The sequence below is a fragment of the Podarcis erhardii genome (genome assembly GCF_964252035.2).
Source record: "Podarcis erhardii genome assembly, chromosome: 9".
Lineage (NCBI taxonomy): Eukaryota > Metazoa > Chordata > Lepidosauria > Squamata > Lacertidae > Podarcis > Podarcis erhardii.
The window spans coordinates 56,422,103-56,444,422 of record NC_138512.1 but is presented as its reverse complement, the minus strand read 5'-3'; the positions used below and the strand labels follow the sequence as shown (position 1 = coordinate 56,444,422).

The following is a 22,320-nucleotide window of genomic DNA, read 5'->3' as shown; positions in this document are numbered from 1 at the left end:
CATACTCTCTTTTCTACATTTACCTACAATATTAGCTGAAACAGAGAATGATTTGAATGTTTGCACAGGACTAATATGAGTCAAAAAAGCAGGAGTTCATGTCATTTCAAACAAACTGACAAACCAAATAAGACGCAATTTCAAAAGACAAGATGGAATTGCATATAGAGCAAAGTACAGTGGTACCTCGGGTTAAGTACTTAATTCGTTCCAGAGGTCTGTTCTTAACCTGAAACTGTTCTTAACCTGAAGCACCACTTTAGCTAATAAGGCCTCCTGCTGCTGCCGTGCTGCCGGAGCACGATTTCTGTTCCCATCCTGAAGCAAAGTTCTTAACCCGAGGTAATATTTCTGGGTTAGCGGAGTCTGTAACCTGAAGCATATATAACCTGAAGCGTATGTAACCCGAGGTACCACTGTATATTTAGCCATCACATATTGCTTCCTTGATATCTGCCAGTTTGCCAAAACTATCACCAGCCTTTTCAACCAAAACATGACTAAAGAACCAGTTACAGATAGGTAGCCGTGTTGGTCTGCCATGGTCAAAACAAAATAAAAAAATTCCTTCCAGTAGCACCTTAAAGACCAACTGAGTTAGTTCTAGGTATGAGCTTTCGTGTGCATGCATACTTCTTCAGATACACAGAAGTATATGTGTATCTGAAGAAGTGTGCATGCACACGAAAGCTCATACCTAGAACTAACTCAGTTGGTCTTTAAGGTGCTACTGGAAGGAATTTTTTTATTTTGTTATGACTAAAGAACTTCAACATAATAATCCACTTGGCTTCTTGAATAAAGTTACTCTGGCTCCCATTATGACCCTCCTTTCAGGTTTATTCAAGAAAGAAATACAAAAACTTCAAAAGTTCTTTTACATAACTGTACCAAGAATACTCTACAAACATTGCTTCTTTTCAGATTTGTGTTGTCATCAACTACTCCACTGAGATAGCAAGCAGCAAATGGAATTCTACCCAGATTAGTGATGTTAATGGCGTGTGAAACAAAGTAAACAGGCAGTTCCATTTCAGTAAGGCGTACAGATGCCTCTGCAATGCAGAGGCAAATGAAAACAAGAGACCCATTCTGTTTTGATCTGGGTCCTTATGGAATCAGAAACCATAGGGGACTTCTTAAATAGCCAAGAATATAGGAAACTGCATTTTGGTATTTTCTTAAAGTGGAGATGCATGCATTGTTGGGGGGGGGACCCACTTTCCCCCCAAGCTCTTAGATGCACCAAGTTGAGGTTCCATGGAGCCAATCTTCAGGGGGCTAACAGCTTCACCACATTCTCTCTGACATCTGTGATAGTCATATAAAAATGACTATCACAGGGGCTCCCTAGGCTGCGGATAGCAGCCTGCTTCCTGGGCGCGCTGGAAGCAGAGCGCCCGGCGCTTCGGGAAGACATCTGCAGCCTAGGGAGCCCTGCAGGAGTTCGCGCAGGGCTCCCTAGGCTGCGGATAGCAGCCTGCTGCACGGAGTGCGGGGAGCGCTGAAGCAAAGCGCCCCGCGCTTCGGGCAGACATCGGGCAGCCCCACAAGCTCGGGGGACAGCGGGGAGGCGCAGCGCCACCATCCCACTGTTCCCCGACCTGGTTTGGATTCCCCAACCTGGTTTTGGGGGGGGGGGAAATAAAGGAAAAAAATTTCCCTTTATTTCCCCCCCAAAAAACTAGGTGCATCCTATGGGCCGGTGCATCCTATGGGACGAAAAATATGGTAGTTTTGGGTCCCAACTCTTTCCTAAACAAAGTCAATGCCTCTTGCATGTTCAAGATGGCATGCACCAAGCATCTGTGGGGCAGGGCACTGTTGTTCCATACTGTTTTAAAAACTATTTGACTTTGTGTACTTCATGGTACATGTAAGGAAGAGGGAGCCAGTGCCATGCCCCCCCAGAAGTGTAACCATATATTAAGCTGCACCATCCCAATTTCAGTAAGCCACAAGTTGGAGGAAACAAGGTTCCTCAAGAGGCCTGCGGATAAAATGGCAGCCAAACATTTCCCAGATAATTTCTCTGTCTCAGCTGTTTAGCAGAACTCTAGTGCATCAAAATACTCATATTTAAACATGATTTAATTTATATATCTCTGAAATAAAATGCACTTTGTATTTTGCAAGCATAGATAATTGCTGCTATTCTCCAATCACCTAATCCTAAATATTGTTAAATAATATAAAGACTTATCCCCTATGCCTGTGTGGCGGGTTCAATTTGTAGATTTACATATCTGGCTGCCATTGCAAATCCATCCTCCCCTAACCCTATACTGTTTTGGAATTCACACGGGTCAACATCCTGTCCCATATGTGCCTTGGCTTGCTTAGTGCTGGAGTGCTGGCTGCTATTAAGAGACAGCCTTCATGTATTGAATTTTAAGAGAAAGAGAGGCAATAATTTATCCTTTCCAGAGTTCCCCCTGCCCACCAGGAATCGGTGTGTATATATTATATGCATACACGGAGTATCACTTCCTGGGATACTGGAATGCAGACAAAGCCAAAAGGCATTTTGCTTTGTATCACAGTGCAAGGTTCAAGGAAGACTTGTTTAAAGGGGAGCATGGGATTTCACACTGATGAGTCAATATTCTATATTTGAGTACTCTGCCTGTTTCCTGAATGAAACTGTGGAGCATATTCTCACACCAGTAACATTTCTAACTATTCCAAAAGAACAACAGCACAGGAGGCTTTATAACATATTGAATTTCTGGATTTTTTCCTTCAATAACCAGCTGTCAGTGTAGGAAAGGCAGGGCCAACATGGTGCCCTCCAGATTTTCCTGCACTGTAATTCCCATCCCTGATCATTGGCCAACTAGCTGGGGCTGATAAGAGCTGTAGTGTGACAAAATTAAACATTGGAGGGTACCGCACTGGCTACTCTTGATGTACTGAAATAAAAATGGGAAAGGGAAAGAGGGAAAAACATGAATGGAATTTATTCCTATGATATCACAGTAAGAACATTCTTGCTGAATGTAATCAATTCATAAGATATGACATTTATTTGCCCAACTCTTAAAGATCCTATGCACACTTATCTGGGAGTAAGCTCCATTGCATATAATGGGCTTACTTCCATGCTAATCATGCACAATTGCATTCCAAATCTACAAAACTAAACAATGATCAAGAATGCATAATTGATTGTAACTGACAGCTATGTATCAAACAATACACTTGTCAAGTTTGCTTTCCTATTTGTGGTGGGCAGTGAAAACATGCTTTCCCTTCTCACCCACTGATGTGCATGAATCTCCTGCCTCTGTTGCAACGTCTGTGTGTAAAATCCAACTCTTGCAAACCATGATTGTATGGTTTGACATGCCACATCAAATATAGGAAATGACATTGCAGTCTGAGTCCATGTACATGACTGGATTTTAGGCACATGCCTTTTCGAATGTCAGTGGACCAGTCCTATTAAAGTTAGCCCATTGACTATGTGAGATTACGGCTGCTGTTCGTTAATATATTTCATATTTATTGGAAGTCTCCATAATATTTTTTTTTAATGTAAGTTTTCTATATATCCAGTTGACATGTTAACACACCCTTCTCATATTCATTTAACAGGTTGAACTTCACTACATGGAGATCATCATTATATTTACCTTAATCCCAGGAAGTCCAGGAAGTCCAGGGAGCCCAGGCTCACCCTACAAAATAAAATGATATAGCACTGCAGGAGAATATTAAACCACATTTAGTAGCCAAAAGATAGCTACATAGTCAAAATTAAATATATGGGGAAGGATTGAAATAACTAGTCCCACTAGCACAAACACATGCTAGTGTAAGGGGTTCCCCTGTGCTTCTCCTCCCCCCAGGCCCCCCAAAATTCACTCTGGGAAGAATCCAAAAAACCTCCAGAACAGCAAACAGGGGGAAGAAAGGGATATCATTCAATCTGACAAGCTAAATATGAACCCAACCAGACTGTTTATGGAATGCTTTCCCCAGAGAGGCTCACCCGGTACCTTCATAACATATCTTGAGGCACTAGGCAAAAACGTTCCTAACCAGGCTTTTGCTGATTAATCAATCTATGGCCTTTTAAGCCACAAAGGAAGGCTAAGGCCTGCTTCAAGTTTCACCACAAGCTAGAGTCCTGTGGGTCAAGCATCATTTGAACAGGCCCTCTATGATAGCATAGTTCTACTGTGGCATTCATAGCAAAACAGTTTCTCATGCTCTAAACAATTGTCGTAAATGTCTTACTTGAAAGGGATATCCTTCACATTCAAGAAACCAAATATTTTTAAACCCAAGGACTTTGGTACAAAACTGAATGCAACAGGCAAGGCACATGGTTGCAGCATTGACAAAAGCCTTTGCCCAAGAAGGAGTTCCATATGTGCATGGAATCTAAAATTAACTCTGCATGCCCATTAAAACTTTCCCCCAAAATGCAAGATGATGACTGCTTTAAAGCATCATGATTTACTTCAGTTGTAGATTAGGCTGGTATACTGGTTCAGATTAACACTACCCATCCATTTAATATTGCCAAGGGATAAATTATATTTTCCACAGCACTGACAAGTGACAACTTTGCTTGCATATGAACTCCAGTTATTAGCCATTGTTCTATTTATGCTAATATAAGAACAGTGGTAAAGTTCTCTCCTCTCTAATGTTCTGCACAAGCTTATTGTGATTTACAGCTCATATTTTTATTCCATAGTAGGCACTTGCTGATATGCTGAATATTGTCTGCTGTCAAACTGAGTTCCGAAGCAATGGACTAGGCATTAAACTAACAGGGCTCTGTTCTGTTGTGGATAAATTAAGAGCAAGGGAGAAGGGTGAAAATTGCTGCCTAACAATATTCAAAGGCGGTTCCATGAGGTCACAGTTTTGAAGAAGAGGCTGAGAAGTAAACAAGAAGCCCTTGATGTACATTTGTGCAGTAAACTGGCAGAGTGTGACTGAACTGGCAGAAGTGCTTGTTTAGTAGGAAGTCCTGACAGGCAGCCCAGTCCAATGAACTGGTTTTAGCTGCAGCAGCATGAGTGGTGGTTGCTACCATTGCTCTTAAATCCAATTCTACTGATGACAAAAGACTAAACCGCCAAGGGCTAGAAAGCCTTACAGGAAGTTGCCTTAGAGCTAGGATAAAACCATTAGTGCTCCTGTACTTTGTCCTTCACCTTGCTATGCAGGGACATTTCCCTGCTAGCTCTAATGCAACATCCAGTAAGACTTTCAAGTCCTTTGTCATGTTAAAATCAAATTTACATTCACAGTGAATGTATGCATTTTATTTGCTTCACAGATGTATGAAATGGAAAAAGCATTTTATGAATAATAAAAATAGGACAAAGGCCATCAAACACTGTCACTGCTCAGCTTCTAGCTGCTATTTTTAAGAGATCCAGGGCTGGTCTTAGAGGTCAGTGAAGATAGATGAAGGCAGGAATATGATGCAGCCAAAGTTTTAAAAATGCTGATCCTGGCATGTGTGCATGCACAAGTGCCATTTGGGCTTGCTTCAGGTAGCAACATGTATTTGGCTGGCACTGAAGAGACCCGTGCAAGTACCTCTGAAATGAATGGACCAGACACTGCATGATAGCAGTATCTGATGGATAGATCACTCTGCAACCATTTTACTCACCAGCATTTATCTAGCTTCTAAATTTCAAAATTTTATATATAGGAATTATACACACTGAAAATAAAGCAGCAAGCAGCACAGTACATCAATTCATTTCTACTTTAGGTGTTTTTAGTTCAGACATCATTTATGGTGGATCATAGATTTCATGGTGTCAGAGAGGTTCTCAGGATATGTTAGGCACCATCACAAACTCATCACTTAATGCTAATTGATAGCTTCTGCTGTACAGGTCTGAAGATGAAATTGCAAGTGCTTTAAGGCAGAGATATACTGGGAGGTCAGAATATGAGAGCTTGTATTATATCCAACTAAGATTTGTTGTGCAATGGAGTTTATGATGTGTTGAGCACCACTGGGAACCACAGACGAAAAGATATGTACCGGTAATAATAATAATAATAATAATAATAATAATAATAATAATAAATTTTATTTATATCCCGCCCTCCCCAGCCGAAGCCTGGCTCAAGGTGGCTAACAACAATAAAACAGTACAACAGTACAACACAACACTCTAAAATCATTCATTATAAAATTAATTCAAAACAAACCACTGGCAACCATTGGGCCAGAGCTCCGTGAAGATTGCCGAAGGAGGGAGTCAGGCTGTGCCCTGGCCAAAGGCCTGGTGGAACAGCTCTGTCTTGCAGGCCCTGCGGAAAGATGTCAAGTCCCGCAGGGCCCTAGTCTCTTGTGACAGAATGTTCCACCAGATCGGAGCCACAGCCGAAAAAGCCCTGGCTCTACTTGAGGCCAGCCTAACTTCTCTGTGGCCTGAGACCTTCAAGATGTTTTTATTTGAAGACCGTAAGTTTCTCTGTGGGACATACCAGGAGAGGCGGTCCCATAGGTACGAGGGTCCTAGGCCGTATAGGGCTTTAAAGGTTAAAACCAGCACCTTAAACCTGATCCTGTACTCCACCGGGAGCCAGTGCAGCTGGTATAGCACCGGGTGAATGTGATCTCGCAGCGAGGACCCCATATGGAGTCTCGCTGCAGCATTCTGCACCCACTGGAGTTTCTGGGTCAGTCTCAAGGGCAGCCCCACGTAGAGCGAGTTACAATAATCCAGTCTGGAGGTGACCGTCGCGTGGATCACAGTGGCTAGGTCACGGCGAGAGAGGTAAGGAGCCAACTGCTTAGCTTGGCGGAGATGGAAAAATGCCACCTTTGTTATAGCTGTACAGCTATACAGGAGAGCTCTAAGAATCCAACTAAAATAATACAGCAAAGCAATATTACTTTTCAGAATCAGGATTCTACCTATACGTATGTGAGATGATAACATTTACTTATATCCTCAAGACTAGGTGAGAAATGTATTGCATTTAAAACATCACAGATTTTTCTGTCCTTGAATCAGATGAGACTTAATGGACTTTGGGACCCAAGTCCAATGGGAGCTCCACAACACTACAGCTGTGATGACTTTTGTTGCAAGGAATCTTGCGTGGGAGAAATCCCCAATGGATTGTGCCCTCTACATCTATTTATTTATGGTATCATGCATTTCCACCCAAAGCAATAATCTCATCAAATTCTACATTAATGTGGATTTCATGGCTATGGATTATTCATTGCAATCTCATCCATTTGGTCAATCATGAATGTAATGGAGCAAGAGCCACTTTAGTGACACCACATTTCAGCAAAATATTCCCAGACTGATGAAAAGAGCAATAGAGAACATGATTCAAACATGGTTTAAAATATGCTGTAGTACATCCAATGCATTATAAACAATTGTAATGGTTTTATAGATTAATTCATCTAAGATGCATTAACTAGCTTTTCCAATTAAAAGAGACTCTTATGAACAAAATAAATTTGCAGATCATAACAGTTTTAAACATAAATATCCATTGGTTGCAAATACATTATGTACATATTTATCAACAAGATTTTTTTAAAATAAGCACTATTTTTTTGAGCCATTCTTTTAAAAATCCATGACTAGAATTCAAAAGAGGCGGACAGTTAATTCTGGACACCCAAAGGGCATTAGCCTTGAGTTTCTCAAACAGCCATATGGAAAGCACTTTAGGCAACTTTCAAAAGGTGCTTGTGATATTGCCTGAGGGTCTGCTGCTCAAAGGGGGGGAAGCCCAAACATTCCACTGGACATGCTGAGGCCTTTAAGCAAGTCTCTCCATATCCTGGCCTATAGACTTTGACAGACTATCTGCCCTGGGGTGCCATCCACCAAATGCAGCTTAGCATCCTCCGTAAAGTTTAAGTAGTTTCTGCTGTTCCTCCCATATAATCCCTAGTAAAATGAATGAACCAAGCACCTAGCCAACATAGCACAAACTGTGTCATAAAAAGTGAAATGTTTAAAACATTTTACGGCCTGGTGTGCAATTTTTATATGATCTAGTTATCTTTTTTCAGGCAAGTAAGCATATTAGGAAATATATTTCCAGTGTGATACTGAAAACAGGAGAGAATAATGATGAGGGATGGTCCCAGGAGAGTTCATGTGCTTCACTGGGAACAGGGTAGCTGGGCATTCCATATTAGTTTAATAAACCCCTTATTTTTATGGGAATATTTCATTGTATTTTTTTAAAAATATTTTTTATTAACCGACCAATCAAATCAAATCAAATCACATCACATAAATTCCGAATTACAAAGCCGAATTTTTTTTTTCTTCGGGGGGGGGACGACGACCCATATTTCAATTTCCGAAGGGGATTTCAATCACCTTCTTGCTGCTGCATTAATATCCACAAATCTGTCCAAATAATGTTCATAATTCTAACCAGTCCTCTCTTGCTGTTCTCACATCTCATCTTGTTCGTATATTTTTTCTTTTTTTCTTTATGATCTCTTCTGATAATCTCTTTAAGCAGGTAAACACCAGTTGTAATCCTGTGTGAATTTTCCGTTCTTCCAATCATCATGTCGAGATGTTTTCCATATATCATCACTTTCGTAAATAAAAGCTCTCTTTCGATCATCAGTCTCGTAAAACTGTTGCCTTCTTTAGTCCCTCTGAGGAGGCCACTCACAATATGAAAACAAATCTACTCCTCCTCTCAGACATAAGTCTTTCGACAGAGCTTGCCAAAATGGCGATGGTATTTTTCACTGCGTCATTCCAAAGCTCTTATACATTCCACAGTCTCCTTAAAACATGCTTTGGTTAGAAAATTATCTCCACACAGTCTTAAATCCTCAGCTTAAGTCGTTTAAACGGCATTTCTGACTTGTAACTTGTGGGGGGGGGATTCTTGGTTAATCACATAGAGAAAAGAAAGGAAAGTTTTCCCCCTCCCCCATCCAGTCCCGTTGCCGAACATACCGAGCCTTGGTGTGTCTTCTCATGATTTACTCCTGTTCCTCTGACCCGTCTTGTTTCTCAGAGATCTCTTCGGTTAGCAGTCTTTTACTCCCCATTCATCATTGAAATATGTGCATTAGCTTCCTCCTAATTGTTTCTTTTGAAGTTGCTGCAGCTAGAGGCGTGAACCAGAGACAGCGTCCAGGAGCGCCAAAATCCACACAAGGGCTTTCTGCCTAGGGCCCCACCCCCTCAAATTCGGGGGTGGTATAGGGCACAGCAGGCAAGGGCAGTCCCCCCCCCACACGCTTGGGGGGGCCGGGAGGCTGTTTACTCCCATCACAGCCTCTTAATTATCTCGTGTGGGTCGGAGAGATGTTATTGTCAGCCATCTTCCGATGCGCCCCTAGTGGCCCCACCTTGAATATTTCATTGTATTATTCAGGACAGGCCCTAGGCAGAGTGAGGTGGCAGATTCTGCAGGAAAACTCTCAAGTGGTCAGTTCTGCGCTCCCTAAGCTAGTCTGCTGTCTTCCAGCTGTGGAGAACAGTGTCCCATCACCAGTGTTGAAGCAAGATTCATCTGCCAGCCTAGTTGGCTTTTGTATATGGATTGGGGATTGCATCTTCTTGTCCTTTGCATCAAGTAACAAAACATCTTGAGCTGACCCCTGCTCCTCTTGACTGATGAAAACTAGCAGGGAGGGGACAGCTGGCTGGGCCACATAGGTGCTTCATACCTCCTTGCGAGAGGGGGTGGACCTTGCCTGCTTGAAGGAGGGAGTGGTAAAACCACTCATCAAGAAACACTCTCTGCTAATCTCCCATTATTGGGCAGGTTTCTTGAGCAGGTGGTCACAGACCAGAGCCAGACATTCTTGGAGGCAGGGGTGGAGGAAGGGGGGTGCTGTGGGGGCAGGGCACCCTGAGTGTCACCACTGAAGGAGGTGAAAAAATGCTGGGTGGCACTCACCACGGGGCCTGCAGCATACCCGAGCCATGTGTCTCTCCTGGGAGTGATGTGGTGGCTTGGGTGCCCACAGGCTCCGAACTGCCCCAAACGGTCCACCTGCTGCCTCCCCCCCCCCCAGCTGTGGGGCAGCTGAGTGGGAGAAGGCAGGCAGACTCCTCAGAGGCCCCTGGAAGAGTCTTGTCTTGGCTTGGCCTGCCCCTGGGCACAGGGCACATGTGCTACCCTAGGCGCCCGATCGGCTTGCTCCGCTACTACTTGGAGGAACCTGATTTTCTAGATCTATTTCAATTTGGGCTTAGGCCTGGTTTTGGCACAGAAACTGCTTTGGTCACCCTGTTTGATGACTTCTGTTGCGAGAAAGATGGGGAAATATGTCCTTGTTAATTCTCCTCAGACTTTCCATGGCATTTTATGTGTGGAGTGCTGGCTATTGTTTTTGTTTTCTTTGTTATTATGGTATGTGTTTTTGTGTTTTTATATTGTAAATCTTTGGGTGAAGGGTGGTATAGAAATTTATGAAATTATAATAACAATAGTAATAATGGTGTGGTAGGGAGCTTAATAAATGAACATTAATTCATCTCACATTAATTCAGCAGACAGCATCCTAAAAAGCAGAGACATCACCTTGCCAACAAAGGTCCGTATAGTTAAAGCTATGGTTTTCCCAGTAGTGATGTATGGAAGTGAGAGCTGGACCATAAAGAAGGCTGATCACCGAAAAATTGATGCTTTTGAATTATGGTGCTGGAGAAGACTTTTGAGAGTCCCATGGACTGCAAGAAGATCAAACCTATCCATTCTAAAGGAAATCAGCCCTCAGTGCTCACTGGAAGGGCAGATCGTGAAGCTGAGGCTCCAATACTTTGGCCACCTCATGAGAAGAGAAGATTCCCTGGAAAAGACCCTGATGTTGGGAAAGATGGAGGGCACAAGGAGAAGGGGACGACAGAGGACGAGATGGTTGGATAGTGTTCTCGAAGCTACCAGCATGAGTTTGACCAAACTGCGGGAGGCAGTGGAAGACAGGGGGGCCTGGCGTGCTCTGCTCCAGGGGGTCACGAAGAGTCAGACACGACTAAATGACTAAACAACAACAATTCATCTCACAGATTTAATACTGAGGGAAAGAATCATTTAAGTTTCCAGAATGGTGGCTGTGTTAAGTCTTTTGCAGCAAAAGCAACAAACAGTTTTGTGGCAACTTGAAGATATATATTTTTAACGGCATGAACTTTTGTGGACTATAGCACTTAATCAGATGCATGGAACATTATTATCAGTTGCAAGTATATAAGTGAATAACTTTGAAACATTACCTTTTGTCCTGGTCGACCTGATTCTCCGGGTTCTCCCTAAAACAAACACATGATAGAATGCAATAAAATGGGTGTAGGAATGCCTCCTAGCTGGAAAGAAGGAAGGAAAATGCAGCAAAATTCATTTGGGCATTGAGCAGCAAAGCTATCGGAGAAAGGCTGTGATTTATACATTACAGTCGTACCTTGTTTTGTTTTTGTTTTTTTATAAATATTTATTAAAGTTTTTAAATATAAATGCACAAATAATAAACGATCTTACTTCTATCACAACAATTTCATCACTTCTTTAGACTCCCTCACGTCTCCCGCTCCCATTTACATCGTTAAAATTTTTTTCCAAACAAATTATCAACTTGTTTACAATCTCATGTCCACTCATTCAAATATAATCTATCACTTCTTCCAAAAAATTTTATATTTTCTTTAGTCTCACTTTTCATCAAATTTAAATCTAGTTTAGTGGTGGCCAATTTTTTATATTCTAGCATCCTTCTTAACATTCAACCAAATTACAATGTTTTTGTAGATACATCTTAAATTTCTCCCAGTCTTCCTCCATCTTCTCTTCTCCCAGATCACGGATTCTGCCAGTCATCTCGGCCAGTTGCATATAGTCCATCAGCTGCATCTGCCACTCTTCCAGTGTGGGTAGATCTTGAGTTTTCCAGTTTTTTGCGATGAGAATCCTTGCTGCCGTTGTTGCATACATAAAAAATGTTCGATCCTTCTTTAACACCTTCTGGCCGACAATACCCAGAAGAAAGGCCTCTGGTTTCTTTGTGAAGGTATACTTAAATACCTTTTTCAGCTCATTATATATCATTTCCCAGAAGACCTTCACCTTAGGGCATGTCCACCAGAGGTGAAAGAATGTTCCTTCATTTTCTTTACATTTCCAACATTTATTATCAGATGAATGGTATATTTTGGCAAGTTTAACTGGCCTTGTTTTGTGACCGGGATCCATTCCGGAGCCCCGGCCACAAGCCGAAAAGGACGCAGGGCAATGCGCCTTGTCTGTGCATGCGTGAAGCATGATTTAGTGATTCTGCGCATGTGCAAGTGGCAAACCCGGAAGTAACCCATTCCGGTACTTCCAGGTTTGCTGCGGATGTTGACCGAAGCGGATGCTAGACGAGGTGGATGTTTGCGGAGGTATTACTGTACCTTAATTCCTGCAGCAGAAGATCCGGGGTCACCCTGAATAAAAAAAAAATCCAGAAATAATGATCAAATGTGGAAATTTAAGTGGAGATTTAACAGTTGTAGCAAACCAATATAATCATGAAATATTTTATGGGTCATGTTCACTCATAAACTATAGTTGAGAGTGAGTGTGATGTGGTTGTGAGAATAAAACCAGGAAGGCCCCATGAGCAAGAAATAAGAGGAGGAAACCACAGGTGCTTAGTATTTTTCAGATTAATCCTTCTTTAGGGAAAAAGTTCAAGGAGCAAATCTCAGCAAGGACATAAATCACTTACAATTGTAGCTCACCAGAGCTGTTAGAATGTCAGACTAGGTCTGTTGGTGGACAAATCCCCAGCCAACCAGCCAAATAGCTCATTGGGTGACTCTTTGGGCAGCCACTATCTCTCAGTCTCATCTACCTTACAGGGTTGTTGTGAAGAAAAAATTGGGTGGGGTGGGGGGACCATGTTTGCCACCTTGAAAGGTAAGGCATGCATACATAGACCATTGTAGGACCAAAGATGAACAGGTAATTGAAATGAACATTTCACGTCTAAGAAAAAATGCTTCTTCATCTTTCCTGTTTTATGTGACATTATTACAGATTCGTTTTCATGTTTCACAGCCAATTTAAACAGGTCTGGAAAAAAGGAATAGCATGTGAAGGTAGACTCTTCATGGTTGTTTTTTTAAAAAAATATCACAAGATAATTGCCGTTATTTAGAAAAAGAGACTATCTTTCTCTCCCAAAAAATTACTTATCATGGCAAGATGTGTTGAAATCTCTAAATTAATAAAGTCAGGCTGAAAGAGCCCTGTAGTCATCTATTTATTCTCAGTCAAGATCTGTCAGAGCTATCATCCCTTTTCTCCAACTCATCACAAAGTTTATCTTGAGAACTGAAATCTAACTAGGTATCACAAATGACAGGATAATACTATGTTCATATTATATTTACTGAAGAAAAAGAGGGGGAAAGCTTCACTCTGATGGAGCACATGCCTTTCAAATTGGCTGTCCTTGAATTTGTTCTGTAAACCCCACAGATATAAACACTCTCAAATTAATGAAAGGAACTATTTTTAAAAAGAATTTTTGAGATGGGGAGATCAAAAAAGACTGAAGTATCTGCAATATCCACTTGACTGTAAATAACATGCTTTGAGAAATAATATTTGAAAATAGATTTGCCCTGTCGTATTCAGAAACAAAGAAATAGTTGTGTGGAGAGATGCAGCTGTGAAATCCAGTTGTATTTGATTTGTTTATAATTTATTCATAATACTGGGGGGAATGTGTGCCATTATCTCATTTTATGCTAGCTGAGTAAATGTAGACTATGTTGTCGAAATAGAGAGATATAATGAATAAGCATTTTAATAATCCCAAACCACCCTGGGAGGTATGTGGGTCAAGAAACAGTCACGGTCCCCCAAGATGTGTAAAGCACCATGCATTCTGTAACAATAGCTATTGTACTCTTGCTTATTGCTATTATGATTGTTTCTTATCAGAGAAAAACATTTTAAAAAATATTCTATATGCAGTTTGTTTTCGATACTTTTCAAAACATTTTTTAAACATTAAATTACTGTGAACGTATCTTTCCCCCACAATTCACTATGAACTGTACCTTTTCTCCCGAGTCACCTTTGGGCCCAGGTTCTCCAGAATCACCCTAAAAATTAAAACAATCAATAAAATACGTGCACTGTGTTTAATTCAACATCTGCCTCCCACTAAAAATTTGTAACACTATCAATATTTCCTCCCAATTATATTGTTATTGACATTCCCCCCCCCCACAAAGTTGTTATAACCAGGGTTTTTTTTTCAGCCAGTACTCTTTAGAACTCAGTTCCAGCACATCTCAGGGGGCACCATTGCCATTCCAAGAGAGCAAGGGAGGTTTTTATGGAGAGTTACGGCACCTCTATTTCTAGAAAAATAGCAGTGGTTATAACACAGGACTGTATACCTGAAGGAGCATCTCCACCCCATCATTCAGCCCGGACACTGAGGTCCAGCTCTGAGAAGCCTTCTGGCAGTTCCTTCACTGTGAGAAATGAAGATACAGGGGACCAGGCAGAGGGCCTTCTCAGCGGTGGCACCCTCCCTGTGGAATGCCCTCCCTTCAGATGTCAAGAAAGCTCTGAGAATGATTTTAGATTTATTTGTATATGCTTTTAAAGAAAGCGTACAGCTCACCCTTTCTCCTCGTTGGCCAGGGTCACCCTAATTTAAACAGAAGACAGAAGCAAAAGTTCAGATCAGTAATGGCTCCAAAGTACAGGTAGTACAGAGTTGTAAGAACCTCCTTAAAACGAATCTGTAAGAAAATATTTAATTTAACTTGTGCAATTTTTAAAGGATGTGATGATATGTAGTAATAATTTTGAAATTGATTCATCACAAATAGGAGGCTCTATCACATTTCAAAAAAAGTTTTTGGATAGTATAATTTATATCTTATCCAACTTTTAAATGTATTAAATCAATGAGAGAAAGCTCTTTTTATACAAAGCTGACTTGCTTCCACCTAGTTTTTTGTTTGTCCAGTATCAATTGCTTATGATGCCATGTGGCAGCAACACCCCAAATACTTCTTATGCCTCCTTTCTTTACTAGAATCACTATAGACTAGAGTAGAGAACCCTTTTGGTCAGGTAAGCCAGAACTTTTATCTTCCCATAACCTGTGGTCTAACTTTAACAAGTTAGTGTCAGTCATCTGACATCATGATGATGGCTAGTGACTGATAAGTGGGTGATCCCACCCACCTGTCTGTCAAAGTTGACCCATGGGGTAGGGGGAGAATTATGCTTACCTAGCATGTTCCCTTCAAGCAAAGCAGCACCTAGTAGCATTGAACTCTCTGTCCATCAACTGATGAACGGGGTGGGGTGGGGGACGGTTTAGTCCTGCTCCCTGAAGGGGTCTGCTTCACTGGTGTATTCTCTACAGGGAACCCCACCCACTGCCCACCAGCTGATATCACCCTATGACATCAGTTGAAGGACAGGTGTGTAGTTTGGGGGGAATGGTCTTGTGAGGAGGCAAGTTGGACCTACTGGTAGGCCAAGATTGGCTGATGGGCTGGAGGCTCCCTACCCCGGCTACTGGCCATTTGTTGCATAACAACTAACACAGCCTTAACTCCCATACTACCTCACAATTGGGACTTTATGGGGAAAAGCAAGTAAGAAATATTCTAAATAAAAATAATAATGGAGTGACTCTTTGCCTGGCAAGATACACTGGGATGTGACAGCAGAAGCATAGGTTGAGTGCTGAGTGCTGAGTGCTAAGTGTTGAGCACCTCTCCTGTGTCAATAGCAAATACATTTCAGAAGACCAATAAGTGGCTTGTTTGTACATATCAGATTTGTACTGCTGTGAGTTTGCTTCTTTCAGGAGAAAGAGAGCCCACCGCATCCTGAGACAGTTGAGCCAGCATGGTGTAGTGGTTAAGAGCGGTGGACTCGTAATCTGGTGAACCGGGTTCGCTTCCCCGCTCCTCCACATGCAGCTGCTGGGTGACCTTGGGCTAGTCACACTTCTCTGAAGTCTCTCAGTCTCACTCACCCCACAGAGTGTTTGTTGTGGGGGAGGAAGGGAAAGGAGAATGTTAGCTGCTTTGAGACTCCTTAAGTGGAGTGAAAGGTGGGATATCAAGTCCAAACTCTTCTTCTTCTTCCACTGTCATAGTCAAATGTTTAACCAAAAAAATTGTTTGCTTGCAATTTCCATTGGTTCTAGTTGTCCCCTCTGGGGTAGCACAAAAACAAAAGTTGCTCCATCTTGTTATGGCTTTGCGTATGGGTGAATGATAGAGAATATTATGGACATCGATGAGGACAAATTGGCATATGGGCAAGAATCCATAAACTTCAGCGAGTTGTGGCCTACAGATTAAAGCTTCCTTTTAAATTTTCAGACAGCTACATAATCATGCACAGATTCCAGTGTAAGAAAGCTTAAACCTGTTGCTCTTTAAATTACTGACTGCTTGACAAACCAGCATGTTGGCAAGCCACTTTTCAATTCTCTGAACCTGACCTAGACAGCTCATCTTGTCAGAGCTTAACCACTGTAGCTCATTCAAATCCCATTTGAGGGCTATTGATTCCTCTGCAATTCTAAAAGATACTGCCGTGGAAACTAATTAAGCATTAAGCGTCATCGCTGGGATTCTGAAGTGAGAAATGGCTGTTCCCGAAAGGCCTATGTTCTTTCCTGATGGACAAAGAGCAAACCCATGATTTTTACGCCCCCTCCCTGTACCTAGTTAACTGTCAATAGCAATATAATGTGCAAATTCTGCTGAGAGGCCTATGTGCTTCCTGACATACACTGGCACAGCTGACGTAATTAGACAGGCTACAGGAATGTCATTAAATCTAAGTGAAATTACATTTCGGCAGTAGAATAATGTGTTCCTTTTATTGTATTGTGAGGAATTTGGGGCTATTTTGCTTGATCAAACTGTGCCCTAATCACATTTTACTCATTGCAGGATTCCCCTGCAACCCTCAATGCCACACAATAAATGAGAGAACGTAGTGGGGAGCGCAGGAAGCTGCCTTAAGTAAATAAGGCCAAGCTATCTGCCCATCTCCTTTGACTGGCAGTGGCTCTCCAGGGTCTTAGATAAAAATATTTCCCAGCCCTTCTAGATGCCATCAGAGTGAACTACAGACTGAACCTTGAACCTTTTGCATGCAAAGCAAGGGCTCTGTGGTCACCTCTCATGCAAGAGAACAAGCTTGCTTTTCATTTAACAGGGAGTGAAGGAGGTACCCTCCATGAAAACCGACTTTAAAAGCCACTGGATCAGTTTAAAAGTCCAGCTGGATTAATACAAAGGGTAATCTATGGCCTTTCCAGTAACAAAGCTTGAAAGCAAAACAGTAATTCCAACTATATGCATACAATAGCCTAGATACAGATTTCACCCTCCATAAATGGAAGGGCTCCGTCTGTCCATGGAAGACTTTTGAAGACTTTTGCCAATTCCCCCTTCCTCATGGAAGATAGGAGCCTACACTTTTCCAGAGGGTCTCCCAACTCTCCGTACATGTGAGCTAAAAGAGGGAGAATTAGCAAAAGTCACCTCCCTCCTTTCTGCCAGCCATCTTAACTAAATATATGATCCCTCAGATAGGATCAAAGTCAGTTATCCAAGCCAACGTAAAAAAAAAAAGAAAAAAAAAGTGCTAAGTATGGGTGTTGGAGGTTATGATTCAGGTTCCTGCTACATCATGAAGCTCAGTGGGTAAAACTTTGTAAGTTGTTAAGTCCCAACCTATTCACTACATTGTTCATAATTATAAATGAAATAAGAACAATGAAGTATACACACAAATGAGGAAGAACAAGAAGAGTTTTCTCTACTAACCTTAAGCCCAGGAACTCCTCTTTCTCCCATTATACCAGGTGCACCCTAAAATGACATGAAGGAAAAATGTTACTGAACTATTGGCAGAATCCATGGATCAGTGACAGATACTTCTCAAAAAGATTAGGTGCTGAAATTATAATATAATTATTTTTATTTGTACCTCACCCCAACACTTGGTGGAAGTGCAGCTAATACAAGTAGAAATTATCAAACTGATTTGTAGGATAGTTTATAACAAAATTGGCAGTATTGTAGCCAACTGATCTTATACTATCAATGTGGAGTTAGCAACAGCAATGGATCAAGCAAACCACCATAGAACAATGCAGTATCAAGGGCCCAAGCTTAAATGATGGATGTGAAGGTAACTTGAATCAGTTTGTGTATTTCAGGAGTGGTCTTCCAGATGTGGCTGAATCAGCCCCAGGTGGAACAGCCAATGGACAGGGATGATGGGAGCTGGAGTCAAGCAACATCTGGAGGGCCACAGGATCTCCATCCCTGGTGTATATATTAATTACAAAAGCATGTTCACAAAATGAATTTTTCAGGTTGCTAATGCACTGATTCAGCAGGAATGCAAGAAGCATGCACAAATGCACCTGAATCCTTTCAGTATGTAACTTTTGATACAAGAATAGATCTAAAGCAACAAATAGTTCCCAGTTGCACAGACTTTATACAAGAAGATCTTGAGGAGTCTAAGTGTATGCCAGTAGACTTTCACATACAGACTTTTGTAAAAGTCCCTAAAGTTTTTAGGGAGAAACATCATTATTAAATATTAGCAGCACAGCTATGGTTGAAATGTATATGCAGATTAAATAGTACAGGAGGGTGACTAGAACAGAAGGTAAAGGTTTGGCCACGTTTATAGGTTATTTTTTACAACAACATATTTTTACAGCATGAAATATCAAGGAGAAACATTAAAAGTTTTATAGAAATTGATGAAACTTCTTTACTGCATATTACAAACACTGTATTATTGCAAGTACATGAGTCCCAATGGACTGTTTTAGCATTAAGACTAACAAAGAAAAGGAAAAGAGTAAATTACTAGCTTAGAAAGTATAGGCAAATTATCTGGCTAAAAGCTTCATTTTCTTGAAAACATGTTTCTAGTACAAAACCCTGTGGAGGTTTTTTGTAATTATCTGAAACAATGTTTTGAGAGTACCCCAAGAGACACATAAATGTAAGGAATGGGGTATATAAAATTTTGAAATAAAATATGACAGGAAGATAAAGTAATTAAAGAACTATTCCAGATGTAATTATGTAACACCATTTTTTTTATATATATACTTTTTAAAAATGCAAGATGCTTATAATTTTGATTTTGAATCTGATACTTTATATTGCTGTGAACTAAGATAGTCTTTGAATACCCAACCAGTATGGACAATGGCAATACTAATGTTACAGATAAAGTGAATTCCACTTAATACTGAGGCTCCCCCCTCCAAAAATACACAAAAACCCTGGCACATTATTTCTTATGTGGTTGTTTAATACTTTTAAATTCTAAGAATTCATGTGCTATAGCTTGAGGAAGGAACAAAACAGCAGCCTTAGATCACCTTTCCAAGGAGAACTGAATGGACAACACATTCATCTTCTGTGGCACAAAAAATATATACAGACCAAGAGCATATTTGGTCAGACCCACAGAACTCTTAAAACATGCAAATGAGCCCTTGGTAGGAGCATGTGCTCCTTTAGTGTTAACTGACCATTTAACATGAATGCAAATGCTGCTGACACATGACATTTCTTTTATTTTGTTCATATGGTACAGAGTAAAATGGGAGGGTTTTCATTAATAAAGTAAAATGAAAGCGCCAACAAACTGATGTAGCAAGTCTTTCCTGGTCTTCCATAAAGTTTGCCCCACCAAATTAACGTAGGAAGCATGAGGCTACATTGAATTCATTTATTCAACCCCCTCTACTTGGGCTTGCCGATCAGAGTGCAAGTAGATAAATAGGTACCACTCTGGCAGGAAGGTAAACAGCATTTCCATGCACTGCAATGGTTTCACCAGAAGTGGCTTAGTCATGCTAGCCACATGACCCGGAAAAACTGTCTGTAGACAAACGTCGGCTCCCTCGGCCAGTAAAATGAGATGAGCACCACAACCTCAGAGTCGTTCACAACTGGACTTAACTGTCAGGGGTCCTTTACCTTTTTATATGCTGTATGGAAAACTAATGTGCTATATGATCCTCTGCCCTTTTTACAGTACAATGAATTTATGTATATATTATGTATATATTTTTCATTGTAAGTTGCTTGAGGACCCTCTGGGTGACAAGTGTCTAATAAGTTTATTAAATACATAAGATTTGTTTGCCACAATGATGACATCAAAAGATTTTAATACAGTCTTCCCCAACTACCACTCCCATCAGCCCTAGCTAGCATGGCCAATGTTCAGGGATTGTAGGAGTTTTATTCCACAACGTCTGGAGAGCAGCAGGTTGGGGAAGGCTGCTTTAGTATTTGGGATGTGTGAGACGTGTGCCAATAAAAACCACAGCATATCTAAACAGAGAAACTGCAAGGGAAGGTCCACTGCAAAATTATTATTTCATACTCTATTGCAAAGCACCAGGGATTTCACTGTTTACCTTGTACAGGGAGAAGATAAACCTGTGCTCTTTTAACTTAGAACAAGTGTTTCCATTTTCCTTTGTTGAATGTTAGTTATTAGCAACATTTTTAATACTATGTAAGTTACAAAACTGTCAGTTTTGTACGTATATTAAAATTATTATTAAATTATTAAATCTTAAGCAGCAAAACCAGTGTGGGAAATCTTGAAATAGCCATTCAGCTAAAGTGAAATGAACATGGCAGTAACTAAGTTTTAATAAATTGTAGTTAGGCTTCTTTCATTTGCTAGTTTTCTGATTCCCTTTGCCTTATGGCACATGCTCCTAACATGCTTTTAACATGTTTAAATCTTTAAGACTGAAAACCTTGCTTCAAAAAATGAGAGTAGAGAATCTCTAAATTCAAGGGAGTTGCAGGCTACAAATAAACATAGCCCTTTTCTATTCTTTAAATATTAATATGATTCAGGCTATTTCCCCTCCATATACAATTCACCATCTAGGAAAGTTTTTTTAAAAAATATTGAGGTCAAACTACTGCCAAAAGCAGCTTCTACATAGTTGCTATGAAAAACACAACCTTTCCCCCACAGCAATAGATTATATCTTTCTGTCAGTTTTTCCCCCAGTCCCTGGAATGCAATTCATTTTAAGACTGAGGAAACAGAAAAGCCACCCCACATCACCCCAACCTAATCAAACTTGGTTTTACCATTCTCTGTATAAGCAAAGCAAGTGGTTCATTAGCCGTGTTCTCTGCTAGCCCCATCCTGGACTTCATTTCAGAGCAGTGTTGAATTACCTCTTCATCTTGCTTTTCATCTCTCCTTTCCACCTGCCTGAAACTTTTAAATTATTTCTCTTAAGGTTAGAAACCTCTCCTGGCCCACTCACCAAGTGAAAGTAAGTGAGAAGTCTTTTCAACAATACTCAGATGGCCCACAAAACCTGTCTGAGAATTTGTGAACTATATGCAGCGATGTTTCTTTCCCTTTCATTTCTCCTTTTAATAAACTGCAGTATAAGCAACATGATTTATACACACGTAAATCCAGCTCCTTAAAAGGAAAAGGGGGGGAAAAGGGGGGTAAGCCTTCTTGAAAAGGGAGGGGGAGAGGAAATAGTGTGTCCAATATAATAATAGTAAAGAAGAATTATTCTTTGCTGTACTAACGCTAAGAAATAAACATCAAAAAGGGCAATGGTATGTATGAGCCACTACAGTACATAAATCTAATGGCACTTTTAAAAAAGAATGGAAATACTTCGGTGGCTTATCAGTTTGTGGCAAAGGAAGCTCAAATCCTGTTTGCATTAACAATTCTGCATTCAGTGGGTTGGATCCAGATGAAGTTAATTAGTTGCTGTTCAGGTCCCATTGAAACCAATGGAACCTTTCACATTGGTTTCAATAAGACCTAAGTGCAATGGTGTGGATCCAGCCCAGTGACTGCATGGAGGGGAGGGGGGGAGCAGGATTGTGCCCGCTGACTATGCTCCAAGACTCTGTGCATTCAACCAAACCTGTAAACATTGCCTGTGTACAGTCTGGAAACCTGCAAGATCACTGACAGCACAGAAAGAAACTTAAAAGAGTACTAGCTGTAAATGCGGGGAGGTATACAGTCAACCTGGTGGCCTCCAGATGTTGGACTACAACTCCCATCATCCCTAGCCACTGTCTTGCTGGCTGGGTCTGAAGGGTACTGTAGTCCAACACATCTGGAGAGCAACATGGTATAGCTTCTGTGTCCAGAGAATAGCTAAATATGCAATACTTGGAATTGGATCAATGGACAAAATCCCCTCTATGTTTTCACTGAATGTGGAACTGTTGTGTGAGTAAGGCTTTAGTCACACTGTTTAAAAAAACTAAATGTATG

The 22,320-nt window shown here is 40.9% G+C and overlaps 1 protein-coding gene and 1 long non-coding RNA gene across 2 annotated transcripts in view; one reads left to right on the top strand and one right to left on the bottom strand.

The window, feature by feature from the left end:
• The window catches only part of COL25A1 (collagen type XXV alpha 1 chain), a 325,875-nt gene that overhangs the window by 72,982 nt on the left and 230,573 nt on the right, over positions 1–22,320 (bottom strand). The window contains exons 13-18 of the mRNA XM_081876942.1: positions 17,817–17,861; positions 14,627–14,653; positions 14,052–14,096; positions 12,393–12,425; positions 11,223–11,258; positions 3,636–3,680 (exon numbers count right to left, since the gene is read on the bottom strand). Of these exons, the coding sequence (XP_081733068.1) occupies positions 3,636–3,680; positions 11,223–11,258; positions 12,393–12,425; positions 14,052–14,096; positions 14,627–14,653; positions 17,817–17,861 (231 nt within the window). The remainder of the gene's footprint in view (positions 1–3,635; positions 3,681–11,222; positions 11,259–12,392; positions 12,426–14,051; positions 14,097–14,626; positions 14,654–17,816; positions 17,862–22,320) is intronic.
• The window catches only part of LOC309350414, a 691,638-nt gene that overhangs the window by 498,487 nt on the left and 170,831 nt on the right, over positions 1–22,320 (top strand). The gene's annotated exons all lie outside the window — the stretch shown is intronic.